The 27097-nt window shown below is 36.6% G+C and overlaps 1 protein-coding gene across 1 annotated transcript; it reads right to left on the reverse strand.

Moving 5' to 3' along the window:
* Positions 1-1011: 1011 nt before the first annotated feature.
* Positions 1012-27097, reverse strand: LOC112048679 (large neutral amino acids transporter small subunit 2). The gene is made up of 7 exons (XM_024086321.2): positions 26711-27097; positions 20735-21033; positions 12858-12983; positions 9800-9941; positions 5303-5426; positions 4028-4228; positions 1012-3401 (listed from the first exon to the last, which is right to left on the reverse strand). The coding sequence occupies exons 1-7, from the start codon at positions 26851-26853 to the stop codon at positions 2994-2996; spliced, it is 1443 nt and encodes a 480-aa protein (XP_023942089.1). The 5' UTR covers positions 26854-27097; the 3' UTR covers positions 1012-2993.

Below are 27097 nucleotides of genomic sequence, written 5' to 3' on the forward strand. Positions count from 1 at the left end.
TAACCGATCTATAGTATAAAATTATAGTTGATACGGAAGGTAAATAAAACAAGACATTTTTGCTCACAATATATAATATTGAATGCGATAATATATGTACCTACCTCGGTACCTAATTTCATATAGTCCTTCTCATGAAAGAAGTCCTCGACCCTCGAGACGCGGTGCTAAATAGTTAATGTCCAAATGACAATGACATTTGGTAGGCCCTATTGTTATTTGTGTAATGCCTAGTTCGGACTAATGATTTTAAACTTATTTCGTGGTTGTTGATTACGAATATTATTTAACGGGTACATACCACGATAAAAGGACGAGACTTTTAATGTCGATTTTCGGTTGTTGAAAAAAGAAGAAAAGAACTAGAAAGAGGGTAGATCGATTCTGCCCCTAACAGCTGATGTCAACTTCGCATCTCGCAACTGCTAAAATACTACTGCTGAAATATCGACATTAAAAACCTCGTTGTTTTATCGTGGTATGTACCCGTTTAAATAGGTAATAAATAGTTCGGACTACTTTAGTATTTTAGTCGAATACGAACAATTTTTGGATTTACAGCCCAAAAATTGTTCGTACTCGACTAAAATAGTCTGTACGGCCTTTATGGCGCTGTCAATTTTAGTTCAGGTTTTAGCCACTTCAATTTTAGTGACTTCTTTCATGAAACTCTACCTACGATTTACTTGAGCCTAGTAGGTAGTCATCACTAAGGCGAATATTTTAATTTGTAATGGTCATTATAGATATTTAGGAAGTTGAATGTTGATAATAATGATGACTACTTACACAAATGCGCGGGTAAAAGCTGTTAGGACTGTGCGAGATGTCCTACATCAATGTAACCAGTAAATAGTATAGGTATTCATTATATAACAGGTGCGGGTTACGCAGAACATCAATAATTTATAAGCTTAGAATGCCAGGAGATAGCTATAATAATTATGTCGTCAACCCATCCTAGGTTTAGGTTACACAAAGTTATTTTACCGCAGTTAAGTACTAGGTAGGTATATTATAGGTACTTTATTTAACATTTATTATAAGAGAGCATTGGAAGGATTAGTCGAAATTCTTTAAAAAAATGACTATTATGTAATAATCAAGTTTTATCAGCTTAATGCGTCAGTGCCACAAATCTCAGAATCACAGATGACCATAGATTTACGATTTTATAATTCTATGCAGATGACAGAAGTTTCTAAAATCTGTCTGTTAATTACAAATACATGGTAATGCTTAACAAATACATATTACACAATTTTAATATTGTACAATAAATAAAAATACATAATAATGCTGTATAAACTATTTTCATGTATGAATTATCTAACTAATCATAATTTTATTTTTATTTTCACAATATCACCTACCTATTAGGTACATTCTCACACGACTATTCCAAAATCACAAGCTTGACTACATCGAGATTATTGTCTTTGTCTTTGTCGAGCCTGATCTCAGACCAATCTACGCGATTTTATTATAATGTATTACAAAACATAAATAATACTAAAATGTCCATTTATTTTACCGGGTCCATTTTTTTTTTCTTGTACAATATTTCACTAATAAGTATAATATTTTTCTAATTATATTTTACACCAAGTTGAAGGCTTTAATTTTGTGTTTAACATTGGTTTATGTAAGTTTCTAAACCAATAACCAAGTCGCACCAAGTCGCAAGTCGCATTTGGCTGGTGGGAGGCTTCGGCCGTGGCGAGTTACCACCCTACCGGCAAAGACGTACCGCCAAGCGATTTAGCGTTTCGGTACGATGCCGTATAGAAACCGAAAGGGGTGTGGATTTTCATCCTCCTCCTAACAAGTTAGCCCGCTTCCATCTTAGACTGCATCATCACTTACCATCAGGTGAGATTGTAGTCAAGGGCTAACTTGTAAAGAATAAAAAAAAAAAAAAATACATAAGTCGTTTTCTTTTTTTGAGGGAATGGTAGGAAAAATTTGACTATTACTTTCTCAGTCTACGCTTGTCAACCATTTTGGATTTGTCATGACGTCATGTCAAGCGGATCACTAAGGCTCCCAGTAAAATATATTAGCTAAATTTAAGTCAATGGTCGTAAAAGTATTATACTTGAAACAAGAACTAATTATTTATCAGCTGTATGTATAAAAATATATATTTAACTAAATACATTTCGTTATTTTGCTTAAAAATACCTTCATGTTTAAAAAAACACAAATGCAATACGCGTTTCGTAATCATCTTGAAAATTAAAGCAACTGGCATGCAATAAATATCCTTAAATCTATTATTACACAATCACTCGCACTGATATTCATTATATTGGTCCAATATTCATAGAAGCTCTGCTAGAATACGTCAATAAATAAGTGTTACATTTTTACCAAGTACGTATACAAATGCCGGCAAATAAATTGAACAGTGTACTTACAATAGGAACAAATAACAACATTATTATCGGTATATTAACTTAGAACACCCATGAATTAGGATTTTCCAAGATAATTGTAAGCATTTTAAAATTCTCTTTAAATACGTCTTATTGCAATATTATTAATATATAAATAAATATTTCCTAATATACGTGTAAGTATAAAGATAATAATTTAAAAATAAATTAAAAACCTTAGGTAAGTTTTTATCCAGCCTTATTAAACTATTTTTATTATATAAAAATCAATGCCACTTTTCGTTGTAATGTACCTACTCAAGAACGGGCTCCCCTATCCAAACCAAATAATAATTATGTTTTATCAAATTATAATAATGTTTAGGCTTTATTCGTACGAACTATTTAGTACGAGTAGATGAAGTTTGCACAAAATCCGTCGACCGGTTCCTCATTTATTACATTTTTTGTAACAATAATAAATTCAGTCCTCTAGTTTTTATTATAAAAAAATATCTGAAATTGATGTTGATTTCTAACGAATGTCCAAGTTATTTGCCAGCAAATATAAATGCATATTCACATATAACATTAACATTAGGTAGATATAAGTATTTATTTAAAATCAGACATTTTTTCGGGCGAATCTACATAAATACACGAACATAGCTTCTGTAGGAATCTAAGAACACACCCTGAGAGAGCATCATAGCAGTAGGGTTTCGTTTTCCATTTGACGCAAACGTAATATACTGGTATACCAGATAACAGTATGGCTAGGCCGATGGCAGTGTCCGTGGGGTTGGTGATGGCGGGGATGATGACCAGGCAGGCGATGGCGATGAGGAAGATATAGGGGATGGCGAGGTGGACTGTGATGGGCCGTGGCATGTCGGGCTTCGTCCGACGCAACCACAGCATGCCCACGACCGACGCGCCGACCGACAGCCACAAGGTTTGCGAGAAATAGTTAATGAGGTCGAACACGTTGCTGTTTGTCAGCATTAGCAGTGAAAAGAAGCACTGTAAACAAAAAAAAATGATTTAAATAAACAAAAGTGAGCGATGATTACAAAATGATGACCTTAAATTGTAGCGTCACAGAAAAAAAAAAGGAAAGTCAGTATAAATATGGTATGTGTGTCAAGCAATTTATTTTATTAGTTATAAAGTAATCGATTATTATTATTATTTAATAATAAATACTGTCTAAGTCATTAATTATTGGAACAAAGTTCCTTATGGCGCCTTGCGAAAGGGGGCTAGACGGAAAAAATTAAGACCAAAAGTTGAACCGACACTTTTTACCCGACTGCGTAAGAAGAAAGGTAATGTTTTTGTTTTTTCTTTGTTTTCAGTTGTAAGCCGTGACCTGAAGCCAGCTGGTGAGCTGATAGCTATAGCAATTGCGATTTCGATAGCCATTGCGATACCGAACTTCGTTCCATCCGGGAATTCCTTGACACTACTCAAGTTATTTTCAATTAAGCTTAGTTTACTAGCACTTTCGAAAAGGCAGGTGCCTATCTAATGTTAACAAAATTTAAGTTACGAGGGTTCCAAACGCGCTTTGAATTCTAGGAGAGAGTTTAGGTACAACAAATTCAGCCAGGGAAAATATCTATAGTAAAGTATGAAAACCTTCTCACAGTAAATATTAGCGACGGAATCGGTGTCTGCTTGTCTATGTGGAACAGCGTAAAGAACCCCGGCATGTGTCCCTCCTGCGCGCCGGTGGCAAAGAGACGCGCGGAGGTGAAGAGTACACCATTCACGCCTCCGAACGTGGACAACGCTACGAACACCGGTATCATCCAGCTCCATCCACCGAAGAGACGATCGCCGAATATCTGGAAATTGAGTAAATTAATTTTGACGTGATTACTTTAATAATTACCATAAATCAAATCAAATCAATGAACGCCGGCTGCACGCACGAAAAAGCTTAACTCATCAAGCAGATGGCCTACCTATAAGTTATAACCATTGTCTACGGACAGAGTATAAATCAATAGTTTGCAAAGCACTGAACATTAACACTGAAAATAGGCATTCAACAAAGTGCCTGAAGTGCTAAAATCTTACAGTTATGAGTAAACTCATTGTCACCGCATTGTTCCGCCTGAGCCGAGCGTGCAAGCAAGATCTCGGACCAAGCGGCAGAGAGGCACGATCGGACTAGGCGTTCGGCTTTATTTTCTTTAAACCGAAAAAACACTTCTTAGAGTTAGGAATGTATGCCTCGAGGAGCATGTAAAGCTATCAGTACTGACTATCGATCATAAACGGCTGATGGTGATCAAGTAACTCTTCTCCTAGAGGCCTGGCCCTGTAGTTGGGTGTTAAAATGGGCTGATAATGATGATGATGTTATACTATTCACACAAACGTAACAGGCTACACAAACTTCAACGTGTAGGAGTCAAGTTTATCCGTTTCCGTCCGTGTAGTTGGGTTTTTTTTTTATCCGGATAGCAGAGGCGGAGCGCCCTGAACCATTGATCAGTAGTCAAAGGTGATGACTAGGCAAGGACCGCGGGCAAACGGATCTCAACGTCGTGTCTTCCAGACCCAGAAGAGAGTGAGCATCAATGGACAAGGAACGATAAGAGAAAATAACTTGTAGGGAGTCAAGAAGGCTTCCCGGGAACACGCGAAGATCAAGTACCGGGTTCGTCCTCCGGCGATTCGGCCCAAATATCCGAGAGGTTTCGAAGTGGTGATGGATGGTGATGGAGGTGATGGGTTGTCCCTATCCGGATAGCAGTTTTTTGTTACTTCACATTTTTAGGGTTATGTTGTACCTAATCATGTTTAACTTTTCAAAACTCTATTTCTCTATACTCGATTAGCAATATTAGGTACGTACTACAGTTTCAATTGAAAAATGCAGTAGCTCTTTAGAATATACTTATTATACATACCGCAGCAACAGCTGTGCTCGATATCATCTCCTGTTTAGAGATGACAGCTAAGTAGGCCAAGTTCGCCATCACGTAGATAATGGTCACCATTGGCATAGCGATCCATATTGCGCGCGGGAGATTCCTGAAACGACGTTATAAAGAATGAGGGTGTTTCATACATATTTATGGTACGTCAGACATATTTATGGTCTCAATATATATATATATTTATTTTTCATTTGGTTAACCGACAACCTTATATTTTTTACAAGCTACTAATATTTTAATAATTTAGGGTAACAAGGCAAAATGTTCGGCCACTTAGATTAACACTACATGATCTAAACAATAAGATAATTATAATATTCGTCATTATCAACCCATATTCGGTTCACTGCTGAGCTCGGGTCTCAGAATGAGTGGGGTAAGGCCAATAGTCCACGGTGGCCCAATGCGGATTGGCAGACTTCACACACGCATTCTCTGGTATGCAGGTTTCCTCACGATGTTTTACTTCACCGTTTGAGACACGTGATATTGAATTTCTTAAAATGCACACAACTGAAAAGTTGGAGGTGCATGCCCATGACTGGATTCGAACCCACACTCTTCGGTATCGGATGCAGAGGTTATATACACTGGGCTATCACCGCCTATTCTCATAGGCACCTAATATAAATTTTCAGTTGAACTCTCAGCCAAGTAGGGTTGGTGTTGGTGAATAAGTTGGTGGAGTTACATCCCTGTGCTTGGAAGAGATCCTTCCTAAAAAGAAGGAAGACCTGGCCTTGCAGTCGGCTGTCAAAAAGGCTGATAAAATCATTAAGGAAAAAATAGTTTGACTGCCTCCGTGGCGCAGTGGCATGCGCGGTGGATTTACAAGACGGAGGTCCTGGTTTTGCTGCCCAGCTGGGTCAATTGAGGTTTTTTTAAAACAAAAGGCAAAGACGTACCGCCAAGCGATACGTTGTCGTGTAGAAGCCGAAAAGGGTGTGGATTTTCATCCTCCTCCAAACAAGTTAGCCTGCTTCCATCTTAGATTGCATCATCAAAGTACCATCAGGTGAGATTGTATTCAAGGGCTAGCTTGTATAGAATTAAAAAAAAACGAAAAGTTATACCTCCCTAGTCCCTACACACAAGACGTATATATGTATAGTCAAAGACGCAAGATAATAAGATAGAGTCAAGGTCAATAGGTAGGTAAGGTACTAAGAATTAAAGGTATTAAGTAGGTACCTAACCTTGCAAATCAAAAACAGGAAATCAAAAACAATTAAAATTCCTTTCAATCACGAAGAACAATAAGAACAAAGCTTACAAATCTGAATGGCCATTACACATATTTTTGAACAAAAACCCTACAAGAAAAATAAACAACAATACGCAGGTAAAGAAAAAATGTACAAGGCAATTAATGATAAGTACTTTGGGGTATCGTATAATCAAGATGTGAGGTATAATTCAACCGTTCAGAGAAAAGAACCCCACCATTCGCACGAAGCCATGAATAATGTATCCAATAAGACAAGTGCGAAACGTCGAGATACGCTCTATGTGTGAAATCTTAAGTGTTATACTCACAGAATGAAGAATGATACAGAATGAGTCTTTACAAGCAGCGCGGTGAGGCCGGTGAAACCCATAAAAAAAACTAACGTCACGCATGTGGATGCCAAGGAAACCTTGGCATATGAAATATACTCGAATCGCTCTCTCTCTCAAATGAAAGCGCACTGAAAGAGACTATTGATGACTTGATCGAATTCATCAATCATCATTCAAAATTTTCAATTATATTATATCTGTGGTGTTTCACAGTAATCTGTATCTAATCTGATCAAGCCTTAAAAGTAATTATTATGAACAAGCCTGCTTCGAGTTTTCAATAAAGGTTCTATCCTTGAACACCAACTTGATTTCAAACTAGTTAGTGCAATTCTAAAGCTTGGAATAACTAACCAAGTTATAGACCAACTACATTATGCACAAAACTTGCTTTAGTTATTACAGATAACTTTATTCCACAGGAAAATTAAACTTTAATATAGGACTAAATAACTTGTTAGTTCAGTGGTCAGCTAATGGCCAGCAGGCAGTGTCCCTCGGATCACGAGATCCTGGGTTTGAATCCTGGTTCGAAAATACTGAACCGTTGGTCCCGGTTATTATCATGTAGGTACATCAGCTATATCTGATAACAGATCACCCTAATGCAAGATTAGGGTGATCTGTCAACCCGCATTAGAGCAGCATGGTGAGCCTAGCTCCATACTCCATCTTTTATTTTCCACCATAGGCCTGCAGGGTTATTATGCAACTCGGTGTACCATTGAAATAACAATTCACTACGTCGTTTTTCATCGTATTTTCGTAATTGTGATCATCTAACATATTTATTTCAACGAAATTATCTTGATTACGTCAATTTACATCAAATGGCACGGATTTTTTTGTTTTGTGATCATTTAACATGATTATTTCAACGAAAATACGTAAATAACGGGTTTTCGTTGAAATAATCTTTCTAATTGCTACTGCCACTTCTGCATTACTGCCACTTTACGTAAAATGAAGATACTTATGTCATTTCGTTGAAAATACGATGTTAGATTATTACAAAAACGAAAATATGATGAAAAGCGATGTAGTGACTCGTATGTGAATGGTACACCGAGATACATAATAACACTGCTGGACTTGTAGTGCCGTTGAACTAGTGATAAAGAAAAAGAGCCAAAATACGTTCGGGATAAAAAATGCCAATAAAAATAATTTGGCTGTTTAAATGTCTAAATTGGCTGGGTAATCTAAATATGCTACCTACATATAAAAACGAAAGGTTATTCATCACGAAATATAAAAAACCGCTTGTCGTATAAAGTTGAAATTTGGTAGGGAGCTAGTTTATAGTTAGTAGACGTCCGCTATGAAAGAACTTTGCGAGAGGGCTGAATTAAGAAGGCGGACGAAGTCGCGGGGGTCTAATAATAATTAAAAAATTAAAATGACACAAACACCTGTGTGGGCTAAATATAACTGTATTCTAATGTCCTAGCTATGAGTAACTTACTTAATTTCACGGTGAATGGCGGACATTATAACTGCAATACAATAGATAAAGACTTAAAAGCATTAAGAATAAATAAAGCACAGTTTCCTAGAGCAATGATTTATCTCGGCGTCACTTAGGAATTGGATCTTTTATTTAGAACGCCAACTCAAATAAATTGCTGGAGAACTGTTTGACGAGCACTCGAGGGAACTACTTCGAGGGATTTAAGTCCATTCTTATTTTCTTTTTCTTTCCCCTAAAGCTTATAAGCTTTATACATCCTAATCCGTAACATATTACCTATACAACAAAGTCTGAACAACACAACGGATTTTAATCATTAGATAGTGATTTTAATCATCATTAGAATGATTCAAAGGGACGTTTCTACCTTAAATTTAATATTATTTTCCACGCATAATAAGTCACGAACTGCCACTTGTTAGTACAAGCTATATAATGTCAAAATTTCAGAAGCAAATCCTAAAACAATATCACCTAAAGGATCTTTTCGACTCTCGTACAATTTTACAAAACGAAGTGAAATCCAACGTTCAGATAATCTGCTGGAGATTTATTTAAACGAATCACAAGGTATATTATTTCTGACGCATCTTTACTGATATTTATTATAGTTATTTTAACGCTTTTCTTTATTAGGTAGGTACATTTTACAATTTTAATAATTTCTTAGAGCATACGCAAAAAAGTACAAAATACATCATTATAACAATGTAGTATCTATAAAATACATAGGATAAATGTAATCGTAGATAGCTACGTGCTTTTATCCAACGATGCTCATCATGAGAGCGAAATTGTTATATTTTTAGTCTCATTTCCCGGCAACTTGTCTTTTTTATTATTTCTTTAACTTGTGAGATGTGATTGTCAGGTAAGTCTATTATGATACAAAGGACTTTCGACATGAAGTTCGTCATCATGACTGCCAGGGATTATTATTTGCTTACATATAGGCAAGTATAATTTCTGAAGTTACGATTAGATGTGTTGTAGTGGACCTCTTGTTATTTTAACGCTGGAATTGCATATACATATTATGATGATAACTATGTCTCTTTACAATTCCATACATAATTCAAGACGGAGGTCCTGGGTTCGATCCCCGGCTGGGCAGACTGAGATTTTCTTAATTTGTCCAGGTCTGGCTGGTGGGAGGCTTCGGCCGTGGCTAGTTACCACCCTACCAGCAAAGACGTACCGCCAAGCGATTTAGCGTTCCGGTACGATGCCGTGTAGAAACCGAAAGGGGTGTGGATTTTCATCCTCCTCCTAACAAGTTAGCCCGCTTCCATCTTAGACTGCATCATCACTTATCATCAGGTGAGATTGTAGTCAAGGGCTAACTTGTAATGAATAAAAAAAATACGAGTATGTGCAATACCTATGAAATATACCCGTTGTAAGCTCTTTATTTGTTTTACTTTTATTATACCTACTTGTATGGATCTTGAAGCTCTTCAGTCACAAAGTTGAGGTAGTTCCAACCACCGAAAGCAAAGAGACCGGAGTAGAAGGCTAAAGCAATGCTTCCCGCGCTAAATTGACCCTCGAAGGGTTCCTGGAAGTTTTCTGTGTGTCCTGTATAAAAATACAATCTGGTGAATATTTACAATAAATATCAAAACAAGTTAATATATAAATCTACAGCACGACCTAACTCTTGACCTGTATCTGTTATCATAATCTTACAACAATCATAATTAAGTTTTTTGTTTTTCATTCATATAAACAACATTTGTAATCTACAATTTTATATTAAACAATTAATTATCATAGTCACTAGTTTCTTTATGATTATTATATAACATTTTTATATGTTACCAAGAGAGTTAAATAAGCAAAACAACGTAGGTTGCTAAGTACTATTTTATGGAACTGTGTTAATAGATAAATTATACCTAGGAATTTTCCTTAGATTCTGACCAATTTGCATTATGCATTGATTAAAGAAAAATCCAATAGATATCTATAATTTTTGGCCTTGACCCAGGTTTTTGACCTTTTCTTTTTTCTTGAATAGCCTTTAAGCTACATAAGCAATTGCTTAGAGAATCCTGCCTAAGAGAAACAAAAATTAAGGAAATACTAAAATCCCTGTTCTAATTGACATTGATTGATACATATTCTAACTACAGTAGTATTGACATTTTTTTAAATAGTTGTTTATAGTTCACGTAAGGATACAGGGGCCCACAGGGGAGGCTCCTCAGGGCAACAAATTCCGTTAATCCGGCACTGTGTGTATCCGAACCAAGTAGCCGCTGGACCAAGAAGACAGTTTCAAATTATTCACGTAACTACATTGGTTTCACTCGCAGCCGCAGGTAAAATAAATATCCAACAGATATTTCCCCAAACCCCACTCAGCTATAAACGATAAATAAATGTAAGTATTTTTACTTTTACGCAAAAACGCATACGGATATGGATACGGCTGTTTGGAATGAAAAAAGATTATTCCCTCATTAGGTTACTTTTATCCTTTTTTTTTACTTTTATTTTATTTTAGGATTTGTGAATAACTGGATTTCTCGCGGTCGAAGATGCAGACATCTAAATCTAAAAGGAAAACTGTCACTGTTATCTAAAAGTAATACCAACACTCTAATATTCTTTTACAGGTATTCGAGACAATTTGGTAAATAGTCAATGGCCAATAAATAGAATAGGTAGATTGGCTATCAATGCTCGTAAACTGAATCGTAATTGATCGTCTATTATACAGTTCCTGCCCAAGCTAGGTAGACACAAATGAACAAAAGTGACCCAATTCTTACGAGTACAATTTACGAACAGACAGACCCAAAGATTATAAAGCTGACCTTACTTGGAGATAATTTTAATCATATTATATTGTTATTACACTTGTCCTGACCGACTGATTCGTAAATGCAGAGCAAAAACTAAATCATTAAGCATTAATTTGGAATGTACGTCTGTACAGTGGCATTACCAGAGCTGCATCAAACTACGGGCCCAAAGCTTGAAGGGCCTCTATCCTACAAGGCCGTGAGCTCAGAAGTATTAGATAGAAGCAGGCGTTACTTAGCGGAAGTTCATCATGACTATATAATGATTTATTTATTTTAATCGGCTCAGAAGTAATCTAAGATTTTTATTTAATTTTTATTGATAATTAATAAATTATGAGCTTAAATAACTACAAACCATGCCCATGTGCAAGTGCATGGTTGCAAGAATACTGGCTGCAATTCCGCGCTGCACAGCCCCCTAGCAAAGTGGTTCGTCGATTCTTTTTCTAAAATCGCTAACGCTACGAAAACTAGAAAGATGTATGGGAATGAGATTTACTATCGACAGGTCACGTGATCAAGATGTCATGAAATATATTTCATGTACAGAATTGACCTCTCTACAGACTTATTATAAGTAGGTTATTTTACCTATAGATTATTTTACTTACAAGACTTTATCGACATCTGTAATGCACATACTCAAAATTACAGCTTTCTAGTAGTAATAGTCTTTGAGCTTAACCGTGGACAGACAGACAGACGGACTGACGGACATGGCGAAACTATAAGGGTCCTAAAGATTACGTGACGATTTTTCAAGGGCCCCATGCTGTGAATCGGCTTACATTAACTCTTCGCCGCTGTCAGTATAGAGTTCGGGTCGAAGCATTAGTATGTCCATAAAGTAGGTTATCATCGAGACTTAAATTAACAAGGTAAGAGCCACGAGAACGCGACCCTTCCGGAAATTAGCTCTCCTTGAAACGTTGTTTTGTGCGCACTATTTATAGCTATACCCTACTTCATTTATTTTCATCATTATCCTATTTTAATGGTCCACCACATAGTCAAGCCCTCCCTCCTTATAAGTGAGGGGATATGGGGCTTAGACCCTTTACGCCACTCCTCGATCACTATCAGATAATGACCGCATCAAAAAAAATAACATAACGACCGCATCCAAAACAATCAGATATTGGCTTAAAACGTGCTCTCCGAGCCTTAAGGGCAACTTCTAAACTGCGGACTGAAAATTACTACTGAGGGTATTGGAAGAAAGAAATTCATTATTTTATACCTCAACTTATGTCACGAATCCAGCACCTCGCGATCCCAAACCAGATAAGTTAATTACTGGACCAACGAGGTCATTGTAATTCGTAATCAATCCGTACTTCCATCTTAATATATAAATGACAAACACTCATCACGAAGTTCCGAAAACCGCTTTACGTACAAATACGAAATTTGGCAAGGAGGTCGTTTATAGTTAGTAGACGTCCTATTATTACGTACTATTATGCGAAAGTAAATTTGTCTGTCACACTCACTACAGCTAGACCACAGAACCGATTTGGATGAAATTTGGTATTGAGATAAAATGGACATCGGAGCAGAACATAGGCTAATTTTTATCCCAAAAAAATCGACAGTTCAGGTAAAAAACAGTGGTGATCGGAGTCGCAGCCGCTAGTTTACACATCTACGAATCCCAAACACTTGGTGATTAGCGACTTACCAATACAAATGTAGTAGATTCCTGACAAGATGATGACGATCAGCGCTAGCAGCTTGGATGAGGTGAAGACGTCCTGGATGCGCATGGTCCATCGCACGCTGATGCAGTTGACGGCAGTCAGTACACCTGGGGACAAATGAACATACTTAGATGAACGCTAAAATTACATAGGTCAATCAGCTTCTAGGTTGACGGTGATAAAGCCTATATTAGGGCCAGGCCAGGGCTCATTACAGGGCCAGGCCTACCTCCTTAAGGCTCAGTCCTGCTTTTCGTGAATACCTCAACTGTGCGTGAGTGCCGACTGAGATAGCGCAGTAAGTTGGCACACTCACTTCTCAGACTATTGTTAATTTACTCTTTGCTATTGTTTGAAACGCCATATTTTTGTAATGAATAAAACTATTTGCGTCAAAGGCTCTCATTTCTGTGGCAAAGGCTGTGATTAGTAACTAACTATCTATGTGTTATAAATCTATGCATAAAAGATATCAAATAAAAAAAGTTGACAAGTGAAATAGATTCAGAAATATATGTTCAGTAAAGTATGTCTGTCTCTTTTTCGTGGCGAATTTTCTTTTCATCGAGCTTAAAATCACAAAGATTACATTTAACTTCAAAATTCCCATCAACGGTAATAAATAAATAGATACCAGCAATGTAAATATAGGGATTGCTAGTAACAGATAAACAAACAAACATTTGAACAGGTACTCGTAGGCACCTACAATATTTCAGAAAAAAACCGTTTACATGTCAAGGTTCTCTATAACCGTGCTAATTATATTTTAACGCACGAAAGAAAGCTACTCGTAGAAAACTGAATAACAAGCTTTCTCGCGCAGAAACTCTCAACTTTCGATTTAAGATACATCTATTATGTATATTATAGGTAAAATGCATTTTACTACACGACGCGACGTTAATTTAGTACCTGCGTATGGAAAAGGCTTTCACAATTTCATTCTCATTCTAGTATAATTTTAAATCATGGTTTGAAATCTACATATACTACCACTCCACTCTACTATCTACTGTCTAACCCTTTCTATAGCTGATCAATGATAATAATTATTTTAAACATTTTGTTGGTTGAACCCGCTATTCTCAGGAACAATAATAAAGTTTAAATTCCCCTTTAAATGTTAATTTCTTGCATCTTACTTGCATGCCCTTCTCAGTGTTGAATATTGCCCTGTTTTTAAGCGATAATACTCTTCCACTCATCATCAAATTGGATGTTTTCATCCAAATGGATCCAAATTAAACTACAAAGTATCCTGTCCTAAAAATAGAACACTGGGAACATGTGTACACTATTAGACTCAAAATCATGATCAAACAATTGCACGAACAAATTCAAAACTTTGTGCTTTAATTCTTGGGACTTGGGCTGAAGCGTCACCTGGGCGAACATAGAAGTTCTGTCTGATGAAAGTCTAAGGGTTTGATGATGGTGGCAGTGATATTGTGGCTCTCTAAGGGCGTACCCTGTGAAAATCAGACGTCCCCTTACTGAGACATTCGTGCCGATGGGGTATGTGGGCTGAGTTTGTCAACCTTGACGTCCCCATGACTGAGAACTCACGTCTAGGGTGACATAAGAAATACACTATGCATACAATGCACGCTTCAGCACAACATCTACTTACAATACGAGATCCATTATGGGAAGTGGGTAAGTACTAACTACACGTTTTTCAAAACAACGTGCATTGTAAACAAAGAACATCCACACGCTTTCCACTGAGTGCGAAAATAATCCACTGTCTTTAAATATCACTAAACACATTGTAGCTGTTATAATGGTTCAGTGAATGGTTTATTTAGGTAACGTTTATTACCTAAATAAGTACTTATACGTAAGTAAACATTAACCTATTCCAATAATTTAATTAAATGAACAAAACGTGATCGCTAACTTTGGTCTATGAGCCTCATGACAAATTAGGAGATCCGCAGAAGAACCAAAGTTATCGATAGCTGTACGATTCGTAAAGCTGAAGTGGCAATGGGCGGGCATAGAGTTCGAAGAAACGATACGTACGGGTCCCAAGGCGCTGGAACAGCAATCTCGCGCCTGAAAATCAGTGCAAACCATCCCCCAATAGGTGAACAATAGGTGTAAAAACATCAAGATCCTGAGCCGCGAGCATCCAGCGAATCCCTGCGACTCGCATAATGTCGTCAGTCCGCCCGGTCGGGTTCGACCAACACTGCGTTTTCTAATGCGGGATCGCCTTTCCAGCACTTTGGGACCCCAAAGTGCTGGAAACTATGTGTTCGAAGAGCCGATGGACTTTGGGGTCCCCACCCATTGCCACTTTAGCTTCGCCACTCGTTGAGCTATGTCGGTGACTTTGGTTCTTCTACGGACCTCCTCATTTCTGATTCACTGATCCATATTATAATTGAGAGGTCTTCCTATTTCTTATTTCTTGAAAAGATCATAGACCTAAATTTTTTCGGCGAAAATATGCACGAGTAAGAATACCGTTACGCTTAGTGTGGTGCAAACTCAACGGAACGAGAAGTGCTCTGTAAACAGTTTAATTAAGTTGCCAATTGATACCATTATACCTACCTACCTAAATGTGAAAGGGAATGTGGGGCCTGTTCGTTTACTAAGGAAGTAGTGCAGAGATCAATTTAAATAGTTATTGTAATCCTAATAAACGCAAAAGATTGTATGGATGTTTGGATGTTTGTTACTCTTTAACGCCGCTACTACTGAAGCGATTTGGCTGAAATTTGGAATAGGTTTTACTCTGGATTAACACATAGGCTACTTTTTATCCCGAAAAAATCCATGATTTCCCGAGATTTGTCAGAAAACTGATGATTTTGATGATATGATGATGATGTTTGTTACTCTTTCACGCCTCCATTATTGAACTGAATTAGCTGAAATTTGGTATTGAGGTATATGCATGGCATTGATTAACACATAGTCTACTTTTTATCCCGGAAAAATCCATGGTTCCCGAGGGATTTGTGAAAAACTAAATTCCACGCGGACGAAGTCGCGGGCGTCCGCTAGCTACTAATAATATTTTGATGACCTTTCTGAAGGCACAGTTGGGAGAAGAGCATTATTATGTTTTTCATAGTATAAATTATCAACAGCAGCTTGCCCATCTGAGGTAAAGTGGATAACCATGACCGACAGAGCACCATTTCGCAAAATACAACTTACACTTACATCGTCACATAACTTCGGATGGAATTGCAGTAAAAGACTTAACTTTCGCGGAATAAAAACGCGCATATAATTATAATGATTCAATTTTATGACCGTTTTCAATTAACTCAGATTAGCTTTCGATTCAGTTAAATTACTTGAACTATAAAGTTAGATTAGATAATTTTTTGACTGTCTTGTGCATAATCGGTATTATATTATGTATTTACAATAGGTAGATTATGCGCCAAACGTCGTGTGTCAGCTCCGACACACGAATGGAGATTACTCTTTCAGATCGACTGTCTAAATAGGTGTATGTTGCCCCGCAGTATACACTATGTACGTCTCAATACTCGCGCATGAAAAGTGAAAGGTGCGAAACCGAGGAGCAAAGGGCCGCGGCGGTGAAAGGTGCGCAGAATAGGTTGCGCACAAAAAACGTAACACTGTCATTCGTTCATCGAATTCTACTGCCCATATTTTTTAATACCGCTTCATGCTTTATATGAAAAATCGATTCTTAAGGAGTAAACTCCAAAAACACAATTTATTATTTTCTTTATATGTACGAGTGCCTACCTACCTAATATGCCTACGTCATCCTGCAGTGCCGCAGTGGCTCATTGTGTCTATGAAGGTTTGGATTCGATTTCCTTTTCGTGATAATTTGAAATTTTACCTGATCTGCAGCGCTATTCTGTAACTCGACATTGTGAGTTTCGAATTCGTGTCTAGCGCTCTCTCGCTATAGTATCATGTTAGACAGAGAGAGAGATATACCAGAATTCGAAACTCACACTGTCGAGTTATAAAAACATCGTTACAGAAAAATCCTACTGACAATAAATTGACAGTAGGTTATTCTGACTGACGATGACTGTTACTGAATGTTTATAAAATGGGTTTATTTTTTCTATATTAATGCATTATTCTGTTACGAAATCACTCTGTTTTCCTTCCTTATAACATACTGATAAAGCGATTTATGAACTTCCTTATTTTGTATTTGATAACGAATATAAAACATTTGAGATATCTTCTGTCCATTTTGTAGGCTAAGTAAATGCACGATTTGTTACAACCAAGTACAGGTACCTATTACTATCAGTTAAATCGTACATAAAAGATTAGTAGATAATGCAAAAAGAAATCCAAGCAAATCGTTATACACAAACTATTAAGATCACGTGACTTTGTCTGACTAGTTTCGAATCCATCCGGGGTTCTTTGTTCCTACCTTCCTATGCTTTTTATTTTTCTTTATTAAATTCCTAAGATTCTTCATGCAACTTGGCAGAATCACGACTGAAGTTTATACCGCAACAACAAACTATAATGACAGTCTAAATAAAAAAAATATCAAGGTAGAGTTTATTAGTCGGTAGTTAGTACATAAGTCGAGAGCCATGTTAACCTAGTTAGTGCCTTCGATTCGGAGGGCGTATCGAATCCGATCCGGGGCATGCATTTCCAACTTTTCAGTTAAGTGTCTCAAACGGTGAAGAAAAAACATGGTAAGGAAACATGGTAAGGAAATTGCTAAGCTCGAGACACCTCTCATTCTGAGAGGTGACTCGAGCTTAGCAATGAGCCGAATATGGGTTGATAATGATGAGTCTATAAGTAAGCCAACAAACGAGTTTATGGTAATAAAAAAATAAAAAATGGAGTTTTTTCGAGTTACGGTATTCGTAGTCGCACTCTTTCCAAACGATTAGGTATTAATCATATCCTCACTATTATGTAAATATGAGAGAAATGTATGTAATTAGATAATTATACACATATATCTACTAGCTAAACAAACATATTACATAATTGTAACTTACAACATAAAAAAACATTTTAAATCAATAACAAAGCCCTAATACAGTTTTTATCACGACATCAATTTCGAAAACGAGGCCATATTTTTCATTACATTTCGACTTCATTTGTTTGCAATGTCAACAATACTATAATAGTAATAAATGCGGTTACTATACTAGATATATACCGGTCTTTAATAATAAATACAATAACAATAAATAAGTTGTTAATTAAGTAGCATGATGGATTATCTTAAACGACCTCTGTCAGTCTGTCCGCCGTCGTCGATCCGGCGCCACCAATGTCGTCCACAAGTCCCATCCAATGACTCATCCCATAATAGTCCTACTCTATCAGTACCACATACAACATCCTTCAAATGATGAAAGAATGAAAGAACTCATATGTCCCTCTATGTAGACTATCTGATATTATGAGGTTAAATAGCTCTATCTAGTTGTAGCCTACGACTTCGCCCTTATATGTATATTATTTGAGGAACTTCTTATATTTTCAAACATTGTCGCTAGAATTAGAAAAAGTATTTTGCAAGCTCCAAGGTACCAAATTATATTAAAACTAGTAGATGCCGCGCGGTTTCATCCGCTTGGTTCCCGTTCCCGTATGAATACGGAGACCTTCCTCGATAAATGGGCTATCTAACACTGTAAGAATTTTTCAAATCGGACTAGTAGTTCCTGAGATTAGCGCGTTCAATTATACAAACAAACAAACTCTTCAGCTTTATAATATTAGTATAGATTGATTTAGCGATTTTTAAGTAAACCCGTGAAAACACCAATAATATTGGGTAACATCACATATATAATATAACATACACAAATATAAACACACATACAATAATTGTTTCACCATAAAAGCAATTAAAATTAAAGCTTATAATAGGTAAACACTATAATCAATCAAACCACAAATAAAACACAGCTCTGTTATTTTCCATTGAATGAATAACTTATTGTATTACTTATTAAGAAGGGGGAAAACCTATAGTACGTAGTTCCCACCTTTTAAAAACAATATTTTACCGAAAATAGGTATAGTCTAGGATCCGTGGAGCATTTTTACAATTGCTAATATCCTTGTTATTGATACAAGTTGGAAGGAGGAGAGTTTACCAAAAGTTGTTACTAACCAGATGATTTTATTTTACTGTTGCTTAATTATTAGTTATACAACTTAACAGCCACAATGTCCTACAAATTGCGTGGTACATTATATCGTTCCGACGCTCAGAAATTCTTTTTTGCCAGGTAACTCAGTTAGCTACCAGAATCAAAATTTTAGTAAATTTAATTGTTAAGCGTCTCAACAATATGAAGCTACTCATGGAGCTTTTTTAAAAAAATTAAAATCTTTTATCGTAATTAGATAAAAATTCATACAGTTTTAGCTTCCTTACATTAAATGTGACATTGTTCAATAAATGAACTATAAACATAAACGCACAAATAACAAAGATATTAGTAATTTTGTTTGAACGCCCGTACAAATTTAACAATCACTATGACCTACGACGTCATTAAATCGTACCATTTTGTATGGGGCGTTTTTCAGGGATCCGTGGCAGTGCCGCAAATCTGACTCTTTGAATCCTTGTAGCTCCGAAAGTAATGATCGCAGATACCCTGTTACTTTTACAAAATTGCTTTACTATTCGCATACTCCTAATTTATATACAATTTCAAATCTGTCATCATCCCTATATCATCAAATGCTCTACGGATACTGGGCTAGTAGTATACCTGAGTATCTAAAAACTAATACGAAGTGTTTAACAAAATCTAGAGCAAGGCTAAATAAAGAAAATGATAAACCGATAATATGACCCTTCGCAGTATGGGGTCAAGTCGAGTTGGTACAATGACCGTTGTATTGGACCAGTTTTTCTTGTTACTGACTTTTATACCTTACCTTACTGTGATAATAAAATGTGCATTTTATTTGTATGCACAAACCGAATACCTAAGCAAGTTTGTCATCAAGTAATGTGATCCAAAATTATTTTGAAAAAGATTTTTTTGAGAGGTCGAGAATACTTGACTCTAACAAATATAATCACTTAAGACCTTAATATTTCAAAAACGGATCCCTGGAATATCTGTAGGACCTATCTACGGTGATATAAACAAGTAAAAAATATATATAAGTAGGGAGGTGCATTAAAAAAATTGTTATCGAGATTTTACTTCACGACTTTGTCGGCGTATTTAATATAGACGTACAATTTTACATACAATCTATGCTAACATCAGATACATTTTTCATTACAGATTTGATTACAGATTTCTAGTACTTATCAATCTCTGAAGTAAAACGTGTACAGACAGACGGGACAAGGCGAAACTATAAAGATACTAACAAAAACAGTATCTACTACCCTTGATTTACTAGTTAAATAGATGAACTTTGCACTGCATAATAACACGTACGTTGCCTTACAAAATTACCATTATCGATTGTTTCTAACATTTCGGATGGTCTATTGTTATTTCCTCATAATTTTTAAACCACATAAACCGAGACAAAATATGTAAACATTCAAATAGCTCTGACTGTTTTCGAGATTAAACGAGTCTAACAAACATTAAATCATATTTATTTAATAAGTAAGGAATAAAAAAATAATAATGGTCGGCATTTTATGGTACTTAAGGAAAACTGAACACATGTCCTGTACCTCTTTTTTTACTGCCTACCCTGAGAAATCTGTACCTATTGGAGAATATTCCTATTTTCAACAATTTTTACGAATAAAACCTACTCCACTTAACTATCTTATGCACGCCACCGACTACATAAACTATCCTAACATAGATCTTAGTTCTCCCTTAAGCTTTATAAGTTTATTTTTTTAAATACTCACATAAGCAGACAGCGGCCAGCAATTTCACAGCATCATCAGGCGGCTTACAATCAGGGAAGAATGGCTTCACCACGTACTGGCCAAAAGTCAGCGCTACGATCGCTTGCGTGGTCGGTCTGATGATCAGCAACGCGATCCACATCCTCAGGAAGGCGGGAAGTGGGCCAAACGCCGTGTAGATGTATGCGTAGTCACCCCCCGACCTTGAGATCGAGGTGCCGAGTTCTGCGTAGCATAGAGCTCCTAGAGTTGACAATAACCCGCAAGCCAGCCATATTATGAGGGACACGGCTACCGATCTGAAACAAACGGAATAAAATCGCATTATAATCATTATTAACTTTGAATTAGCGTTCTTAGAGGAGAGGGGTCAACACAACCCACTACAACGCCTCTATGCTACACTACACGGGTATGCGACGGTGATAATGTTTGACTCTATAGTATGTAGCGAACATTATCAGATGTATCAGATAATGACCACGATTGGCGCCGTCAGGTTAACGTGCTCTCCGAGGCAAGACACACTACCAACTTTCTTACTTTGGGTTTGGATTGATGAAAATTGCATAAATCGAACGGAATGTTATTTTTAGGAAAAAGGTTTTGTTGATGCGACTTCGCCAATGCCTAAATTAGACCATGCAGCGCTCCTGGATAGGATCAATATTTTCATAATTCTTACGAGAGAAAGGATAGTAGTAAGTATATCGGTATAAGTCCTTATACGATTTTGATTGTGTTGATTAGGACAATTATTTACGACTAGCGGACGCCCGCGACTTCGTCCGCGTGAAAGTAGTTGTAAACTTTCAACTACCCCTATCCTACCCTACCCTACCTCTATCCTACCCCTACCCTACCCTATCCCAACCCTACCCCTACCCTACCCTACCACTGCCCTACCCCTACCCTACCCTACCACTGCCCTACCCCTACCCTACCACTGCCCTACCCCTACCCTACACTACCCCTACCCTACCCCTACCTAACCCCTACTCTACCCCTACCCTACCCCTACCGTACCCTCTCATTAAGGCTGCACTTCTTTATTTATTCCTCCCACCGCGACTCGCGTCGAGCGCTGCTATCGTTACACAAAAATAATCCTTAGTCCTTAAAGCAGTTTGAATTAGTATTCACGCTCAATGGCTTAGCGTATTTCATGTATAACTTTGGTGTTTCTTTACCGATTTTTATGATTCTTTTTTTATTTAATAGGTAATAATGTTAACTTTCTTATTAGTGATGAGTGATGAGTGTTATAAACATAAGAGTAGACAAATATAATCAGAAAGCTCCGAACTGCTAAGCTATCGGGAGTTACACGTGTTATTGTGAGTCAACCATAAAAGATAGACATATATATGCTGTTGTGTTTTTATAGATAATTTTAAGGAGAACATTTCCGTCATACATGATTTCTATGTAGCTTTAACCATTAAGGCTGTACACGCGACGTAAGCTTAAAAAATTGAGTAACTTCTCCCGTTTTCTCTACATTTCTCTTCACTGCTCTGCTCCTATTGATCGTAGCGTGATGAAAAGTATACTATAACCTGCCCAGGAGTATGTTAAATAATTGTACCAAGTTTCGTTAAAATCCGTCCAGTAGTTTTTGTTTCTATAAAGAACATACATACTGATAGTTATTTTGGAAATATATTTCGTGTACAGAATTGACCCCTCTAAAAAAATTTATTATAAGTATAGATGATGAAAAAAAAGTACCTGTTAAAAGTTCATAAACATCAATTCGATTCAATTTTTTAATATTTTAAAATATGCCTTTGTAGGCAGGTGCATATTAAATGTTTCAGTAGCTACAATCAACAGCGTCTTTCTTCCATATTACAATGTCGCATACTGACTTTCTCTGGTCATATTACACGAAAAGATGACACGTCCATAGAGAGACTTGTGGTGTAAGGAAAGGTGGAGGGCACAAGAGCACGTGGCAGGACACCAATGCGCTGGACTGACCAAGTAAAAACCGTTCTCCATGGCTTGCTCCACGAATGTGCTAGGAGAGCCACACTACGGGAGGAATGGCGACGGATAGTGAGGCTTGCCACCGCACCCAAATGACGACCACGACCACTCTGTCAAGAGTGTAATGAGAAAGAAGAAGCTACAATCAGATTTACAGTTATAAAGGTATATATTACGAGTACCTCCGTTTCAAATGACGGTGATGTATAAAAAATCAGTAAGAATTATAATTCCTATCTTATTCTAGTATGATAAGTTTTTCTTCACATAGTGCTAGACTTCATCAAAATTCTGATCGTGTGCCATACTTCCGAACGGCCTTGGCCCTGTTGCTAAGTCTCAAGCGGAGTGCATTCACCGTTCACGATATGGCTAGTTCGAAAAACTTAGGCCATGCGCACACTGGTGCTGCTGCGATGAATGTTCAATTCAAGGATAATAAAAATGGACTGTAACAGATGGACAGATGGACGAGTGGTCCTACGGTTCCGTTTTTGTACGCGGATGTACCCTTAATATCTATTCAGACTTAGACAAAATATACTCGTAGTTAGATGATAAGTATAATGTACAGTAAATTTTTTTATAAAATAAACTATATTTAGTATTGGATTATCGACACTTGCGAGTACACAAACAAAATTATAGAGTGCGACAATCTACTTACTGTATAATTACTGTTTTCTATTTACTAATAAAAGTACCTAGTATGTTTAATGGGTCATTTTTGTCCCTAATTTATCATCTGCTACTAGGAATGAAAATCTGATACTTTCAAGCCGTAGGTAGATCAATAGGTAAAGTAGAAATACGTGTACCTATATTGTTGTTTAAATACCTACTCATAGTAAGTAAAAGTAATGTAAACATATGTAAACAAAAAGCAGTAAGTATACTAATGTATAAGCAGTAAGTATACTAATGTATAGCCTTGGAATTGAATTTTATGTGATCAATAAAAGAAAAAATCAATAAAGTACTTGTTGTCTATGTCTAACTCTATCAATGCGCATTGGCCCAGCGTGGTGGACTATTAGCTTAACTCCTTTCATTCTGAGGGGAGACCCGTGCTTAGTTTTGAACCGAATATGGATTGTTTATGACATGATAAAAGCCTTGGAGTTTCACGTTACGGGGCCGAGCTCAAATTAAAGAATACCTGACCACATTACCCAATGTTACTGAATAATTACAGTCTTTTTTAGCCTATACCTACCTACAAATATTATAAAGGGATAGTTTGTGAGTTTGCGAGGTTTTAAAGGTTCGTGGTCTTTGGATCAACGGAACCAATTTTAAAAAACGTTTAATTGTGAGATTAGTTATATTTTAACCTCGTATTCCCACAGGAGCGGGAACTACTTAATAAGTCATATTAAGAACGAATATAATTTGAGTGTGTACCAAATTTGACCCGTGACCGGTAGCCGAGAACAATCTACTTAGGTACTCGCAAAATATGTCGTAATTAAAGACCATGCTGTAAGCTGATAGCCATGTTATTTAACTTTTGCTAATTGGAATACGAGTGCTGAGTTAGGTACTTCATAGGGAGGCTGAAAAATACTCCGGTATTTTTTCTATCTTTGGGAGCAGTATGTTTTCCCTGGATTAAAGGTATCCTACTTATGTATCCCTATCCCTGACAGTCTCCCTGATTTGTTGGATAAACAATGATAATTTTATACGATAGATAGGTTACGTGGCTACAAAATCACTGCAAAATGTGATCCGAATTTAGCTACACCATTGAGCACACACATTTTATCTTTATATTTTTATATTTTTTATATTCCATCATATACATTTATGTAATAATATATAGTTTTTACACGTCCTGAACACGCGACTCGACATTGTAGACGATATCTGTAAACCTTCGACCTTCCAAGTAAGCCCGCTTATATGATTCTCATCTCATAAACAACCCATATTCAGCTCACTTTTGAGAACGAGTCTCCTCTAAGAATAAGAGGGGTTAGGCTAATAGTCCACTACGCTAGCCCAAAGTGGATTGGCAGACTTCACACAATGCTCATGTGTGCAAGTTTGTTGTTTATCCTTCACCGTTTGAGACACGTGATATTTAATTTCTTAAAATGCACATAATTAACTGAAAAGTTGGAGGTGTATGCCCCGAACCGGATTCGAACCTACGCCCTCGAAATCGAAGGCAGAGGTCATATCCGCTGTCTCACGTCACTCATCTTAGACTGTTTGGTTTTAAATACTAAGTTATTTTGACGGCCTCCGTGGCGCAATGTTATGCCCGGAGGATTTACAAGACGGAGGTCCTGAGTTCGATCCTCGGCTGGGCCGATTCAGGTTTTCTTAATTAGTCCAGGCCTGACTGGCGGGAGACTTCGGCCATGGCTAGTTACTACCCTATACCGGCAAAAACGTATCGGCGATTTAGCATTCCGGTACCATGTCGTGTAGAAACCGAAAGGGGTGTGAACTTTCATCCTACTCCTAAGTTGCCGGCTTGCTTAGATTGCATCATCACTTACCATCAGATGAGATCGTGGTCAAGGGCTAGCTTGTAAAGAATGAAAAACGCCTTTCTTTCAAAATCTTGATAGATTATTGACAGGCAATTTTGCAATAAACTAGCAAATATTACCCTATACGAGGATATTTATCACAATTAAGCAATTAGGCAGGTATAATACTTAATTTACAATAATCGATGTTCGTGTTGTTTTAACTATTAATAAATTGGCTGTGACTAATTAGCAAATAGTTTTTATTTATTTATTTGCAGTAGCTAATCATTGTTATCTTAGTCACTAAAAGTCTAAAGAACTGTCTGTGTCAAGGCTGCGTCGTTCTTATCTTAATTAATTATTTTTTTGTTTGTAAGAATGCATGTTATAATCTAAACTTCCATACTTACTAATATTGTAAATGCGAATCTGTATGTCTGTTACCTTTTTTTCGGCAATATAATAATACACCTATTAATTAAATAAATAACTTTTTGCGTGTATGTATGGCTTTTAGCGAGAAAAAGTTTTTAAAACCATCCACCCATCCATAGTGTTATTATTTTTTTATTAATGAGTGCTGCTAGTGTATCACAAAGAGCTTTTTTTTATAATATATCTTTGTATAAAGCGTATTGGTCGCGTCTGCGAGAAAAGGTTATTCAAACAGGTATTTTGGTTTATTTTTAAAATAAATTACAAAATGCAAACATGAACATGCAAACATCACAAAATGTTCTTTGTAGGAACTTCGAAAGACTGGTTTAATTCAAAATTCCTCCTCTCCTAAAGAATAGAAAAACATTCTAGCCAATAAAAAATAACTTCAAAACCCCACTACACCTACCTATCTTCGATATATAATAAGTCAAGCTGCCGCTCTACATTTTACATTTAAATAACTTGAAAATGACTGATTTTTCTTAAATATTTTCAAATCCTATAGAAACACCCCATAAAAGTATTTAAAAAATAATGAGACACAGTTTTTTTATGACGAACACAGAAAGAGTTCATTTTAAATTATACTTTCGTGTTCTACCTTGTAGAACCTCTTTTTAGTCCCTCCCATATACCAAGTCTATACCAAGGCATTGAAAAATTGAGGACTTTCATACAAATTTTCTCCCCTTCTATTTTATAAACTCGCGACAAAAACCAATGGTCTGTTCCAAGCTTATCTTTTAACGTTGTTCCTATCTGATAACTCCAGAAAAAATAACACATTAACGAGAGTTTTAACTTTAAACGACACTTACCTATTTGATCTAATATATTCGATAGCGAGAATATAGAAGTGAATTGACCTATTACAACAGGAAAAACTAGCGTCTAAATTGAATGCAATATGCATCACAGTGCTTTACAAATTAATATTCAGAATTAATAAAAGACAAATATATAGAAAATACAATGAAATGAATACAATAAATTCACAAAAATACGAAATACGAAAGTTTATTGAGTGAAAAAGGCGGGAAACATTGAAACTACTCACTTCGTTTCGCGGAAAACTCCTGTCGGCGATATAAATATTCCAGAGCCAATAATCGTGCCTATAATTATTCCGACACCATTGAACAGAGTAATTTTGCGTTTTAAAGTAACTTTTCCATCACCGGCTTGAGTTTCTTCACCCATGCCGCAAAAATCAATCACTAACACTGATAATAAAACTCACGTGGGTATGAGATTCGTTATTTCGTACAACTAAATGTAGAGCCGTATGAAAACTTTTCTGTGCGTGGTAGTTATAAGGTTGAGTCACTTTCAGTTAGCATTTTTACGATCTCCGAAACTAGACACGAGGATTCTACGTCAAACTACGAATAATTATGACGCGTAAAACGCGAGCGACCGCCTCAGCGCATGTGTAAATTGTGAG

Source organism: Bicyclus anynana, chromosome 3 (genome assembly GCF_947172395.1).
Source record: "Bicyclus anynana chromosome 3, ilBicAnyn1.1, whole genome shotgun sequence".
Classification (NCBI taxonomy): Eukaryota; Metazoa; Arthropoda; class Insecta; order Lepidoptera; family Nymphalidae; genus Bicyclus; species Bicyclus anynana.